This window comes from Rissa tridactyla, chromosome 8, assembly GCF_028500815.1.
Source record: "Rissa tridactyla isolate bRisTri1 chromosome 8, bRisTri1.patW.cur.20221130, whole genome shotgun sequence".
NCBI lineage: Eukaryota > Metazoa > Chordata > Aves > Charadriiformes > Laridae > Rissa > Rissa tridactyla.
In genome coordinates, this window is record NC_071473.1 from 34,458,416 (window position 1) to 34,474,489 (window position 16,074).

Here is a 16,074-nt window from a genome sequence, read left to right on the forward strand (position 1 = left end):
CTCTGTTTCAAAAGAAAAGATTAACTTCTGCCTGAGGCTGAATTACAGAACCATTTATTTTAATGTGTTACAGCTGTAAAAAGAAAAACTAGACAGTTTGGCTCTCATGTTCTATACTAAATATGAAAAATTAATAATTATAAACGACTCCATTTTACTCAAGTTCTGTTACTGAGGAGCTCAGAAAAATATGGAAGAGAGCAGTTTCTAGTTTTGTGTATATCCAAACTGAAATTAAATTTCAAGAGGCATAATCAAATTTGTTATGATCTATTATAAACTTGCTCTGCTAATGCCAATATCAGGCACTTTCACAAATAAAATCAGAATAATGGTTTATGACCAAAGGAATATGTAGTAATTAAAAATAAGGAAAGCTAAACTGGGAATGACACAGCGTCAAGGCAAGGACCAATCATACACTGACAATTTAAAATTTCCAAAGACCTGCATTATTAGCCTTCCAATTTGTCATCTACTTTCAGTCCTAATTGACTAATTTTTTGCAGGTCTCACAGGAGGGATGACGTCCAACACTTGCATGCAGTATGAAATCAATCACAGATGCAACTGTAAGAGTGTTGGCACATGGCATGCCACAGCTGAAACTGCAATATACTCAATGGAAGGGCAACCTAAAGCAGCTCCCAGAGATCAGATACTGGATGCTTACAATTTGAAGCAATAAAAAAGTATTGCTAAAGCAAGAAAAGCATGGTTAGAGAAAAAAAAAAAAAGAAAAAAAAAGGCAAGGGTAGTAGCATCTGGGATTCAATATTTTCATCATGGTAAATCGTGGTAAATCCCATATAACCTCACAGAACAGCCTGCATATACTTAAATCCATCCACCATTTTGCTGGCAATACTGTTTTGAAAATAGCTATCAGTAATCAAACAGCCCTCTGATCCTTGAAGGAGTTATTCGCACATGTTTTTCCGAGAATGGCAGCTACAGAGGTACAACAATGGACATATGATGGGTTACAACTCACTTCCACTTCTATGCTTCTTCTAGCAAATGGCTAGAAAAAAAAGCATTCACAAGGCACTTAAAGTGTGACAGCACCATGAGATGGCATCATAGTGTCGAGAAACAAGGCGTTCAAGGTGTTCCATCTAGAGAGCAATTTGGGATTAGGAAGATTAAAAGGTAGTTTAAACCACAATAGCTGCACCTCCAGCAATTTGATAAAATCTTGGATGCAGCTCTTAGGATGACTCAAAATGTCTCACTCTCGAGTTGTCTTACACTGCATCCTGAATTTTTATTTTCCTCTAAGATGACAGCATGTGAACATCTAATGAGCAGGATCCTTTTGTATTGCAGAGGCCTGATACAACAGCAGATAATCAAATACAAAGTTAAAGAGCAACTAATTATTGTAACAGCAACTAAACTACAAAGAGCAACTAATTATTAGTCCAACTCAGCTGCCCCATTTCATTTTAATTTTGTCACAAAAATTATAGCATGAAGTTAAGATACATTTGTTAGACAGGGAAAAGAAAAAAAGTTAATATATTTTCAGTTATACAACTGTACATAAACATATATAGAGAGAACATTTCAAAAAAAGATTAATATCTCAGGTATAGATGAACGAGATTGAAATAAAAAAATAAATTTAACTGGACTGAGAGGGAGAAGGGGGAAATTTGGTGAAGACTAGTAATTCTGAGAGACAGGGATAAAGATTTTGTGTCATTCAGATTATTTACCTTGAATTTCATTTCCTGGCTCAAAGTTATCAAAAGATACAGCAATAAGATAGGGTGGTGCAGATGTCTGTGGTTCAGCTTCATAGTTTGGTAACAGAGAATCACAATCAATTGAGGTATTTGTCTGTGGAAAACCAAGGATTCTGGGCAAAAATATCGCACAGAACAAAAAAACAAAGCAGGAGTGTCTTCTCATCTGTGGAACAAAAAGACAGTGTAGTTTTATAGTTTATAGTATCTTCTTTTCAGTAGTTGCTGTATTTGACAAATATCTGTTTTTCTCCAGGGCAGGAAAGAGAAAAAGCCTAGAGAGCTGGGCTTTCATTGCATTAATGTATTTTGAAGAAAATAAATTAAAGTGAAATGCCTATATACACTGGCAGAACAGTGCAATAAAGGACAGAAATATTTCCATTTTAAAATACTGAATTATTAATGGAAGTTTAAATTCTCTGCTTACATGACAACAAACCATTAACAGCAATGTCTGCTGCATTAAGGCTTTGGAGTAGAAAAGACTTTAAACAAGCTTCCTTGTTGTTGAGCCAGCAGATTTAGCTTAGCTCCTTTGTTATTCAAGAACTAAGACAAAAACCTTGGTCTCTTGAACTGCTTTTTGTAGATATAACCATGACTAGCATGCTCTCTTTTGACTGCTTTGCCTACTCTCACTTCCAAGAGACAGCCAAGAAATCTATTGTTAAATGCCCTGGAGAACTCTTAAAATTTTTTCAAAATATTTGTTTCCTGAAGGATTTAACAAGACTTCTGCAAAGTCCTTTGGAACTTCTAATCAATTTAAAAATGGTAAATTGTTAGTGCGTGCTTCCTTTGGGTTAAGAATAAATTATACCCAGGACAGAAATTCACAAAAATAACTAAGAGGCAGGACTGAAGTCCAGTGTTTAAGGATTGTTAGTGGGAAGAAAATGTATTTTCTTTATAATTCACTTGTAGTACTGACAATGATAGTAAACTGTTTCCAAGAAAGAAAGGAAACTCGTCCCAGCAGTATTCTCAGGTGTTTAATACCAGATTTTATGGCCCACGTTCAAAGTCTAAACATTCAACTGTGGCAGCAGATAATTTGTAAGACCATTACATCTTATGAATATCTCACTGTTTCAATTACAAAAATGCTGATACAACTGTTAAATCACAAGAAGTATTTAATAACACTATTTTTTATGCCTGTCTGCTACAGGATTGCCTTGTGTGGTACAATAGGCTGTAACAGAAAGAATGGAGATATTTACTGGAGATTTTTTAAAGCATTTCAAACACGATGTTAAGAGACATGTTCAGTTTGTATCATCTACCTGTGTATCTTAATCTGTGCATGAATGTGTAAGGCCATTCAGTTTTGCATGTGCTAATGAAATAAGTAACAGAAGTATCTGGGAGCGGAGGGGAAAAACTTCAGAATACAATTCCAACACCCATTCACTTAACTCTGAACTTAAACAACTTTGTAAAAAGCCACTGAGTCAACAGATAACAAAACAAGTGACTGTGAAGTGTTGAAAGATTTCCTATAGGAAGATGATGAAGGTTTGCATGGTGTCACAACCAGTAAGTGCAGCAATCAGGAAAGCTCTATATGCAAGTTATCATGTCTTTAAAGCAGATGAAGAATATCCCTCCCAAAAGTCTCATGAAAATGTCACTTAAGTGGGATCCTGGTAAGCATTATATTTGGGTATCAGTATGCTGGGTGCGGTTATCCAATCTCTTCTGACGATTTTGACGTGGCCCACCTCTAATTAAATTTTAAATACAGCATAGGTGCTATTATATTAACAGATGTGGTAAACAGTGATTTAATATGAACCAGTCTATGTGTTGTTGAAATCTTTGTCTGACTCATGGAGAGATGGAAAAAAAATCTGTTTCTAATTAGATGTTCTATTTCAAAGCACAGAGTCCTTAGCACTATTTCAACCGAGACTGGAAAACTGTCTGGAGCAACACTCTGCCACAAAAGAAAACCAGTCTGAAATCTCCTTTCCTCTTTTTCTGGCTAGAAGAGAGCCAGAAACACAAACACAAGAAGTTGAAACACGGATGAAATGCCTTCTCTTTGCATCAGCTCTCTGATTTAACAGTTCAAGAGCTATCCTAAGAGCCTCATCACGCCATCCTTTGGAACTAGGTTGTAGATGAGGAAGAGAGAGATATTAGCATCTTACAAAATTCCAAGTCCTGACTTGAGGCAGAAGCAGAAAATAATTTCCATGGATCTTGAGTTCCAATACATATTCAATGCAATCATGTTATCTTGCATCACTAATTTAACTTTTCTCCATGAAAAATGCCAGGAAACTTGAAGTAAATATTTATAAAATAGAAGCATAGGGAATTCTGGCAAATAAACATTGTTTGCAAGTTTCTAATTGGATAAAATTGTGAAAAATTAACTGTATCCTGAGTTCCCTCATCTGATGGAAAAATTCTAATTCTTTTTTTATCACACATAGAATCACTTCTTCCTATGAGCTTACATCACCCTCTTATTTGCAGTACCTGAGCTGCTACCTTAAGAATGCTTTTCCACATTTAGTCTAATGCAACTTCAGGCCAGCAATTAAATCCCTGGGTGCTAGTTAGTTAGCCACTGTGTTCAAAGTCTAGTGGACTCGGAAAGAGACACTTTGGTGGTTTGCTTCTCCAGAGCCTTGGGCAAACTTCTGAATGGAGACAAAAGTTGTTTTAAAAGCCTTTAAATATAGAGCATTTAATTAATATGATAAATACTTTTCTGTAATTTGAAAAACACAGTCCTGGCAAGTCCATCCTGCCAACAGTTTAAGACTCAGTCCTGCATACCCATTTCTAACGTCGTTCTGAGTGTTTCTCCTTTCTTTTCTCCTAAATGCTCTTGATGAGCCACAAGACTTACTCTTCAGCCTTTGAGAATAAACATCGCTGGTTAGCCTGCCGCCCTGTCCACCACATCCCCAACAACACACCTTATCGACCGAGCGCTGATGCTTGGGCATCCTCCGGTCCCTCTATGGTCAGCGTGGAAGAGCAGCAGCCGGGCAGCCCAGGTGCCCCAGGAAGATGAGACAGAGGAGGCGGCAGGCTCGGCCAATCGGCAGCGAGGCGGGGAGCCAGCGCGGCCAATCAGGGCTGCCCGCGCCTCTGCCGTGGAAATGAGGACACGGCAGGTGGGACTCTTCTGCCCAGGTGGGGCGATGACAACACACACTCCTCACCGGTGAATCATAACCCCTCTGACCTTTAACTAGGCATCTGGGATAGGTAAGGCTTCGGGAGGTTGACAGACTACACTAGCATGTTGAATAAAATCTGCAGAATTATGCGATACAGAAGACTGATATTTCATGACCAGTTTCGGTAAAATATTCTACGCTAGTCTCTTTAATTTGACCTCACAGTATTCTGCTGCTAGTTTTTCACTTTTTTACTCCTTTCTTACAGTTGGAAAAGACATGGAAAACTCCACTCGTAATATTGCCAAGCATTTTCTCAGAGCAAAGAGTTAATGAGGCTGTTTTATCTCATGTACCTTGTGGGAAGGATCTGAAGTTACTGCATCTGACCTCCGTCAAAAACTAATTTTTTTTTTTTCCCAAGGTCTCTGCTGAATACTGGGAAGAAGTCCAAAAGCTGATTGACATGTAGAATAGAACAGAACAGGACAGAGTATTTCAGTTGGAAGGGACCTACAAGGACCATCTAGTCCAACTGCCCGACCAATTCAGGGCCGACCAAAAGTTACAGCCTGTTATTAAGGGCATTGTCCAAATGCCTCTTAAACACTGACAGGCTTGGGGCATCAGCCACCTCTCCAGGAAGCCTGTTCCAGTGTTTGACCATGCTCTTGGTAAAGAAATGCTTCATAATGTCCAGTCTAAGCCTCCACTGGCACAGCCTTGAACCATTCATTCCTACACCTCCTGTTCCTGGATACCAGGGAGAAGAGATCAGCACCTCCATACCCACATCTCCTCCTCAGGAAGCTGTAGAGAGCAATGAGGTTGCCCCTCAGCCTCCTTTTCTCCAAAGTCCTTAGCTGCTCCTCACAGGACATTCCTTCCAGCCCTTTCACCAGATTTGTTGCCCTCCTCTGGAAGCATTCAAGGACCTTAACAATATGACAGACATTTGTATTTAATCAGGGAATACCAGGAAATCCATGAACAAAAGAAGTTCACAAGAAACTTCTTCAAATTCTTGATGTTTATGCATTTAAAATGTACTTAAAATTCAAAATGCTGATAGCATTTTAAAAGCATTATTTATTTTTAAGATTTAGTGTATTTAACTAACTGTATTCTCTTTCAGTTAATCACCTTTAATTAATGAGTAGCATTTTATTTACATTGCTCCATTAAGAAAGACATTGGAAAAGAGATCATAATCTTCTTTCTCTTATTGTACCACTAAACTTACCATTGATACCAATGTTATAAATAGTAATGAAAATGCACGCTACACACCACAAACGCAAAAGCATACTGGCAACACCATCAAATAAACGATACAGTAAAGGAATGCCAACTGATTGCACCTGAAACACATAAACAACGAGATGGGATCTTAGAAATGCGTGTATGCAAGACCTCCTTCGCTGCCAGCTAGGAGATACTGAGAGGTAACCAGAGGGATCAGAACTATTACTCCAGGCTACTCGGAGCAGCATTGAGTACTCCATGAGTATTTGGTTTGACAGGTAGATATGTAAGTGTCTCAGACAATGAATTGCTGTAATCTCGGTAATATTATGGTTATAAAGAAGCATAGATAAGACAAGTAATATGCTTATGTTGGTTGTAACACTAATAAAATACTATATTGAATAAGCTGGTAAAGACTCAGACCATTAGTTTACAATGTGAGAGTTGTAAACCTGCTGTCCCAGCTCTTTCACAACACACTGCTTGTGGTTTATTTCAAAGGAACAGTATTTCCAGTGTACCAAACATAGGACACTGATTCAGTATTAATTTACCTGCACTCCAGAACTGACAGTTAAAAGTCTTTTTTCAGGTCTCCACACTTGAAAGGACGATTTTGAGATCAGAAATTAAATACCGACTGAACAAGTGGTGAATTCCTGACTCTGGTGAAACCATGATTACGAAGTTTGCTACATACTGAAACTACTGTGCAAGTACAGATCAACCCTACACTGTATGCACAGGGACTTCCCTGGTGCTTGGAATGTGTTCAATGCATATTCCTGTGGGAATCTTACACACTTTTTTTTTTTTCCAGATCTCTGATTGTATGGTAGCCCATATAGAGTTAGCTGGTCTTTCTTTAAAATAATTACATCAGATTTGTCCCACCAAGGGTGAGTCAATTCATTTTAGGAACAAGCCAGGAAACATGGGAGAGAGGCCAGAGTCCAGAACGCTGAAAGGGATCCCTACTGGGCAGTGCATGAAAATTTTAAAGGGTACATGGTGGACAAAGAGGAAGTCAGCTACTCACCTAAGCAAAGGAGTATCTCCTTGAATAAAGGACTGCAAACCCTGGCACGGTTTTCGAGAAATGTTTTGTTTCTACTAAAAGCTGTTAAAACCAAATCAGACAAAGCAGCCTGTTTCCTTTTTCTTTTCACTGACATTATCCAACTGCCTTCATGATCCTCAACAACTTTCAGCTTGCTCTCTGCAACTTCTGAGCCAAAGATGATTTTTGATATGGAAACTTACATTGCAAATGGAAATGCTAGAAAGCATAACAAAGCTTCAGCTTATGTCAACATATATACATAAATAGCAAGGTAAAAGTTGTGAGGGTTATTTTTGTCAGGGTCTGGTATCATTATCAAAACACTTTGGTGTTTTCCAGTATGCAGTATTGATACTTCACTGAGTCTTAGACTTTGCAGGAGAACTCACAAACTATTTGCTTGGATACCTCATACTGACTCTATGAAACAATAAAAGTGAGTGGGAAGAGAGGAAAATAAGCTTTATTTCTTCCAAATACAATTTTCCATAATTATGACAAAGAAAACAATTATTACTGAACACCCTTGCCCTCCTCTTAAGTGCCAGCTGCCTTCCTAAGCTTTCCCAGTCCTTTTCTTTGTTTCCTCTTTGCTCAAAGAGAGAAGGCCAAGAAAAATTCCTATAAATGTTAAAAATAAAATTTGCTTTCCTGACACCTACTTCAACAATCACAAGAAATTTCTGTAATATCCTACATTTCATCTCCAAATGAAAGTGGTTTGCTCAGTGTACAGTATTAAGTGCTATTAAGAGGATGTTATCATTGCAGCAATGCTCCAGCATGCTGTCTGTAACTCGAAAGTACTCAACTGAAGTTATTTTGAAACATATTCTAGTCTAAATTTAATGGTGAGGATTCTTAATAGGCTATGTAAATTGTCTCATAATGATTATATGAAGAGATATATTTATTTACCTTTCCTTCAAAACCAGTATTTCTTCTGCCTTATACAAGTGTGTCAATATTTATATCTTATTTCCAATGCCTTTAAGTATCGCAGCATTTTTTTATTTATATGGGAACATTATACTTCTTACATTCAATAATTATATTCCCTTGTTAAAAATACACCAACACATAATACAATAGAATTACTTATTGCCCAAAATAGCTCTACCTCGAAGTATAGTGTTGTTCTTCAGAGAAAGACTATTACATTAAAATAGTACATTGTAAGAGCCAACTAAAATTTAGATAGTATATTTTGCACTCTTAAGTGCACTATAAATAATACTATGCAATATAATATATAAATAATATAAAGTAAATAAATGTACTGTTGATAAACGTGTAACTATCTGATAATTCAGCAAATCAGTAATTTATAGGTTTTTCTAGAAAAAAAAGAAGATATGAAAATTATCCTTTCTCACATACTAAAAATTCTCAACTCCTTCTTGACTTTAATTTCTTGTCTTTGCTCATGTTAGTGCTTTTCTTGTCTGATTTAAACACTGCTGACGTTAGTGCAAGTCTGGTACTCTATAAATAACAATAATGGTCCACGCCCTGAAAGTCCTAGTTAGATGATGTCACTAAGAGCCTTACATGAGAATTAGTGAGCAAAAAAAAGGTTTGACTTGACTACAAAAGAGTAGAAAAGGAGCGATCAAACAGATTACTTCGACTGAACTTTTTAGCTGCAATAGAGGTGAGGGTGAAAAAGACTGTGCAGAGCTTATCGGTGTCATACACTTACACGCTGCTCAGGAGAAACACCTGACATGAACAGCACATACAACAGCAATGACATATGAACATTGCGTCATCTTATCTCACGCATTGTGCAAGCTAACAAATAGCATTGTCCCCATGTGCTTTTAAGGTGAGTGCTGGGGTGTGGCTGCAAACATATGCAATACTTCATATAAGCCACAGTGACTACCAGTTGTTAGTGATTTACCAGACCCTATATTCAGATTTAAGTAAGTGTAAACATCTGTTCATGGAATGGAAGACATTATAGAAGAGGGATCCCACTATTGAGATATGCAGTCCAAAAGAAAACTGGAGCCTTAATATTAACAATCAAAATTCATTTTTTTCACAGGCACGGAGAAGTTAAATGGTCCCTCTTACACATATCACCTACTGGCATTACTGAAAAATTCTCCTCGTATGTAATTTGTATATATGGATCCAGAATATTTCAAGCACAGTTGAAATATGTTTAGAGACTTTTCATAAGCCCCTGTGGCCTAGAGGAATCACCCGTATATTGGAGTTAATGCAATGCATATCTATATGCCTGTGTGGTCCACTCATGAGTGAGCAGCTAGGGTTCAGTAATGTACATTTAACTTTATAGCTTCTACCAATCCAACAGTACTGGGTCAAAAATACCATAGCTACATGATACAAAACACTGACTGGTATAAACTCACTTTGCTGATGCACTCTCATAATTCAAAAAGTTTGACTGCTTAGGCTAATTGAGTGTTGGCTAATTTAAGAGAAACATTGTTGCATGTCCATAACTGAAACCTGTACTAGTATGTGATCAGACAGTGCACAAATCTAGTATTAATAAGCATAGAGCTTATTGAAAGAGTTTCTTTCAATCTCCTAGGCCAAGAGGGAGATGCTCACACTAGTGGACATTCCTTTGGTCTTCAAAATCTACTTAAACACTTGGGATCTACTTCTTTGGAACTTAAACTAAAGGAAGTTTATTACTTATCTTTACGTCAATCTGTACGGAATGTTCCTAGGTATGAGAATGCAATTGTAGCTTTGGGGGGGAGTGTCTCAGGTTCATCATTTACAGAAGCCAAAAAGCAGCCGTTGTAGAAAGAGGCATAGTTTTTTGATAGGCAGAGTGGTTGTCTAATTTTGCCTAACAACATGTGCACAACTACTTGGATACAAGAGCATAAAGGAAGCAGAGGAAAGATGGAAGGCATGATGGGCTCATGTGGTTTCTGGTAATATCAGATTTCCAAGCAATAGGCAGTTAACAATATACTTTCCAGAACATGATCCACAAAGTATTTGATATTGTACAGGTTTTCAGAAATAAATAATAACACTTCCACTGCATCTTTTCTATTCTTCTCTGAACACGCCTTGCCAACAATAATGAAATAATCCCCACAGCTCCTTGTGAGGCAGAGAAGTATTATTATTTGTACATAATTCTACAGATGAGGAAACCAAGTCACAAGGGGATTAAGTGACTCGGACAAGGTCATATAGAAAGTCTGCTGCCACTCATGGTATGCGTCAGTCTCTGTCAGCACTCAGTGACACTCCCTGAAAAGTTCACTCAACCCCCTTCTCTGCGTAGGCCAGCATCTTTAAGATTTCATAAGTATCATCTTCCACCCTAATCTTGACTGAAAGAAGAAACTTCCATCAGCCCTGGTCAGAGCCAGGCTGAGCATGATCCCCAGTTAATGGCTTTCCTGCTGTTTCACTTAGGACTCCCGATTATCTCCAGGATTCTACTTTATTTTCACCTCTGCCAGGAATTCCTCCTTATGGACTCCTTTAATTTAAAAGTACATAGCTAGGCAGGATAATATTGCACAAATAGACCATGCAATAAAAACATGCAGTAATTATTTTCAAAGATACATACGTATTTCTCTCGGAACACACACAGGACACAAACCTCACAATTTCTACTCCTGCACTTAAAAAAACCCCACCTTCTGTCTCTACACAATGTAAATCAGCTCAAAGTTTCATACAATTCATGTCACACTATGTGTACATATATTTACGCATACAGACAAATCACAAATAGCAGAATACCTCCTGTATAGACACTGTTATACTATAGAAGTAAATCTCTCAGTATACAACCCTTATAGTAAAAAATAGCAAGAATAATCTTAAAAAATTAAAACCCACATGCTAAACTATTTCACTTTTACAGTAACTTTCCAATCAAAACCTCTGATGTATTTTTATGTGTAAGCATTTATGTATGCATTTCACATATTATTTTTTCACTGTGTGTTTGTGTATTAGAATAGTTAGTGTACTTAATTTGGGTGATGCCTTTGGATGATGAAAAACTTATGTGCGCATCATGTCCCTTTCTTCTTGCTGGTAAAGCAGAAACCTGAGCTTCATGTTAGATCTTCAGTTGCCCAAACTTTGTCTTACGAAATTTCTTCATATCTTCCTCACTTAAATTTTTCTGTTCCTGAATTTGAACAAACACCCTGAATCTCCTGTTTCAAATCTCTACTTTGTGCACATAACAATGGAATTTATTTTTTTTACTGGTTAATAGTTTGTTAAATTATACACTTTGAACTTCAGAAGACCCTGATAGCACAAATACCTTCTGTAATTTAATCTACTTTTAACTTACGTTATGTTAATTTGCATCCTATCCTAGGAAACAGTCTTTCCATTGAATGCTGGTCTTTTTGTAAAATCAACATGGAAGACAATAAATAGAAAAACCAACTCTGTTAAGTAAAAAAACAGTCAGTGTGAATTTGGGGAGATTGTGGTTAACCCATAAGGAGAAATTAGCTGTGTTAAACTGTAAATTGAGAAACTGGACATAGCCCATGAATCAGCAATTAAATATGGGCCTCCTCATACACAGTAAAGGAATTAACATGGATATACATATGGGCCACAGAAGTGATCTGTGCCTTTTTCACGCAATGGGGAAGAGAAAACAACATCATCATCCCCTGTGACCCACACAGTGAACACTGCATTTTGCTCAGTTTACACAGAAATGCTGAGATTCAGCCACAGCCAAATCAAGTAGCCCAAGAATGAATCAGTATGGTCAAGACTCAAGACCAGATTACAGCTCTTTCTTCTATGCTGGTCATACTAGATTTCTGGTGCTGCCTCAAACTGATGAAATCCTGCTTCCCCTTCCTTACCTTCTTCAAATTCAGGTCTATGATTCTTGCATTCTTTGTAACTTGTCTCTACTTAAAAGCAATCCTATACCAGTAACAGCTCAGTCCCTCCATTATATTAGTAGAAAAGAAGGAGAGTTGCTCTTGGTTTTTTCTTTTACTGATTCATTAATCCACCTTTTCAGTTCATGCATTAGTAGTGCTCCTCCAAAACCAGGAGTGCCTTTTCTTAGGGGACAGAAAGTCATTTTGTAAACAAAATAGGCATGAGAGCTGGGTGAGCTGCCATCTGTTCCTTGCTCTGTCACAAATTTCCTGTGTGACTCTAGCAAGTCATTAATCTCCATATGCCCCATCTAGAAAATGGGATAATGATATTTAACTATTTCATAGGGAGGCTTAATGCTTGTGAAATGTGCTGAGCTCCTTGGGTGGAAGGAAGCTGCTGTCAGAGTAAACAGTAATAGCATGATTATGTTTGGTGGGAAGGTTTTAGGACAGGCACTTTGTAACACATCAATATCACAATTCTGCATTACACAGACAAGCCTGGCTAATCAAGTGAGTCACTTAACTGAGAAATTTGTGGTTTACTTCACTTGTGGTATCTATGCATAATGTCTGGACCCCAAAGTCAAGATGAACTGTTAACACCCTGTGAGTCTGTGGAAAGAGATACCTTCTTCAGAGAATGACACGTTCTTTCTCTAGTCTTAGAATCTAACTGCAAGCATCAGCCTACAAAAGGTTTAGAAACGCAACTATGGGCTCTGAAATCTGCTACAGACTAGTATATCCCACCATGTGACAGATCAGAGCCATAGAGAGTACCACAGATATTATTTCCTTGTTGATTTTTCCTCTGATATTCTAGAAAACAATGGATCTTGAATTAATGTATCTGGCATTCACACACTCTTAGATGGCAACACAGCTACGGATTCTGAATGTATTTGTGAAAAAATATCTACTTCATTCAGTCAGTGGGAACCACAGATGCTTAGAATCTCTAAAAAAAACACATAACCTTTTTTTTGGAAGTCCTCTATGGATGTAGGTACCTAACGTTAGACACACATCCTCAGCCGTTCTAACTTGCCAAAGCCTCACTTCTCTCCAGTGTTGCATCCTCTCCCTCCTTCTCATCAATATTTCCTGGCTTGTTTTTTTTTTAAGGCTTACATTCCTTTAATTGAGAAGAGGGTGTGACATCAAGTACTCTACTATACTGCTTTTGGTCAGCATAATGAAAAATGTCGTGACTATCTCCTACAACCTCCAACAACTCATGCTGACGACATGACTGGTAACTTATTTTTGGGCAACAACTTGAAACTGATGCTTCTGCTTCCACCACGGCAATCCTCATTTTGTTTGTGATTAGGGATTAATACTGGTCACCTAAATCTGTGCATTTTAATGTTGGTAAAACATCAATGAACACATGGTGTTTTCCTCTTCAAATTAAAAGGTCATCTGAAGTAAATATATCTGTCTATATGCACTGTTTGTAAATACCTAATACCCATTCATGATATCCATAGCCAGTACCTTGACTACAGGAAATAACAAGCCACCTTTTTACTTGAAAAAGGAACTCACTTTCACCAAATGCATGTTACTAAATACAAGGAATTAGAACAGGGTTATGTAATACAGAAAACAGTACATGAAACAGAACAGAGAAAGCTATTCTTGTATCACTGTGTACAGAACACATTCCCAAAGGTAGGGCATGCCTTTCAATGGGATTACTAGGAATGTTATTACAATCATAGCAGAAATAAAGTCTTCTAATGGTAGTGGCACTAGAAACTGTAGCGTTGGTCCTATATAATCCATTAAATTCACAATGCTTTAGAAATTTAGCTGAACTTTCTCTAGGACATTATCTGTCCACAGGAGATCCATATTTCAGAAAAAATAAGAAATTTTGGGATAAACGTGAAGTTCACATATTGTTCTGTCAAACACAGGGCAACTAGCTAGCTAACCACTTTTTAAGATTTCATTACACCATTTTGCAACCTCTCTGCAGCAACACAGCTGAATAAGGATCCTCTCACACCTGTCATGTTTCATGGTTTCATATCTTAAAGATCAGGAGATTCCACCACATCACACTAGTGCCTGTTGAACTGCTGTATCGTTGGAAAGTGAGCAATACTGAGTGAAGCCAAAAGGTGTCATTTCAATAGACTTGTAGGTAGCTGCACTTTTGAGTTCCATCACCAAAGTTCCATCACCATTCACGTCCACCCAAGTAAAACAAAAGATCAGTTATGATATGTAAGTGGCCAGAACTCATAGAGTGGGTTAACAGGTTAAAACATTCATTCTACAACCATCACCTTGGGAAACACACATGAAATAATTAGTTAAAGTCCTGAAAAGAAGAAAAATTTATGTTTTACTAGAGCAATTTTCAAAAACGCAATCACAAATGAACGCTGAAATAGGAATTTTTAACAGAGGACCACTGTGGTTGTTTCTGCTTGGCAGAATCCGAATAATGCAAATTCTGTTAGTAGCAGTACATTAAATAGACGACAAATTATCAATTATTATGTTAAGGTTACAAATTAGATGTAGGAATACCTGAATGAACTGCTGCTGCTCTATTACTGTTTTCTGCCTGTTTCTGTGTTTTGGTAAGCCTTTGTGACAAGAATCATTTTAATATATATGTCTTCTAAAGTGCTCAATACAGGCTCTTGTAAGACAAACCATAGCAAATATAGTACAGGAGACACCATTAAACCTCTGAAAAGCCCTTGGATTAACTTTACTCCAAATTTAAAACAAGAAGGATTCACCTGTTTTGCAGATTGCTGTAAAACAGATGTACTATGACAAGACCTACCCAGCTCCTAAAACTGATCATCCACTAAAGCTGGGGCTTTTCTAGTATGCGTTTACACTCTAGAATCTGTGGTTTTAAAACTAAATCGGGTCATGTAAGTTCCAAATATTTGCTTTCAGCAAAAGGAATGCAGTTACTACACTGTATAAGCTGACATCACTGACAGGTCTGTACAAATCTACACTTGCTTATAACAACACGGAGATTTACAACTGAGAACGAGCCCTACTTTTAACTCAGAAGTCAGTGTCTGCCAGCAGGACCCAACACTCAGTGGAGAAAAATGTGAGCTTGGCATGACTAAGGTAGGCATTAGAAGATGTACAGCTGGGAGTGGATAAACTGGAATGGGCAAGGTCGAGAGTATTAAAATTTGGCCTATTTCTTCTACTGAAATACTCACTGAAGAATTGTACAGGGACAAGGTACCACACAGTTGGTCTGTAAAAAATAGTAAAAATAAACCACTCTTGAAAAAAACTGTTAGGAAGAAGAATGTGTATGACACGTTCATGCAAATTAGGAATCAAGCAAATTTAGGAAAATGTGAAGAGGCATTTAAAACACTAAAGGAAGAAGTTACAGATTACTTATTTTTCCCCTGAATCTTGCTCTTTATAGGTATTTGGCTATATGGGTGGGAAGAAAGGATGTAATATTGTATATCATGCCCAGCTCATTCTCAAACTCCCCAGCTGATTCTCTTTCCACCTAATTGGAACTGTGTGAAATTATAAAGGACATACCATACCACTACAGAAACCACCGTGCCAAGGCTGCGGACCTCTTAAATTGCACAGACTCTTGTGCCTTGCTAAGAAGGTAGGAGCATATAATGATTGAAATGAGAAAAGTAAAAGGGGAGAAAGGGAGACAGAGAAGTAAGTCCTTCACTGGACTGAGACCCTGACATAAGAATTATAAACAGTATGGAACGTGCAGTTTAACATTTAAAGCTTCAGGTCTGAGTGACCCTAAAGTAGCTCTAAAGGACTGAGAACAATACTAACCACTGCCTTCAAATGGAGGTCTTTCCCATTCAGTTTTTGGTAAGAACAATGAGTACGGTCTTTGAAAGTCATAAGCTTTCCATTTTCCCCTCATATAAATTCCCCATACAGACAGTTACAAGAGCACGTCATAGATAACCAAAAAAATGACC

General features: G+C 37.6%; 1 protein-coding gene across 1 annotated transcript in view; it reads right to left on the reverse strand.

Moving 5' to 3' along the window:
- Positions 1-16,074, reverse strand: part of LOC128913758 (loricrin-like) — a 55,373-nt gene that overhangs the window by 31,314 nt on the left and 7,985 nt on the right. The window contains exon 2 of the mRNA XM_054211878.1: positions 1,722-1,917. Coding sequence (XP_054067853.1) covers positions 1,722-1,917 — 196 coding nt within the window. The remainder of the gene's footprint in view (positions 1-1,721; positions 1,918-16,074) is intronic.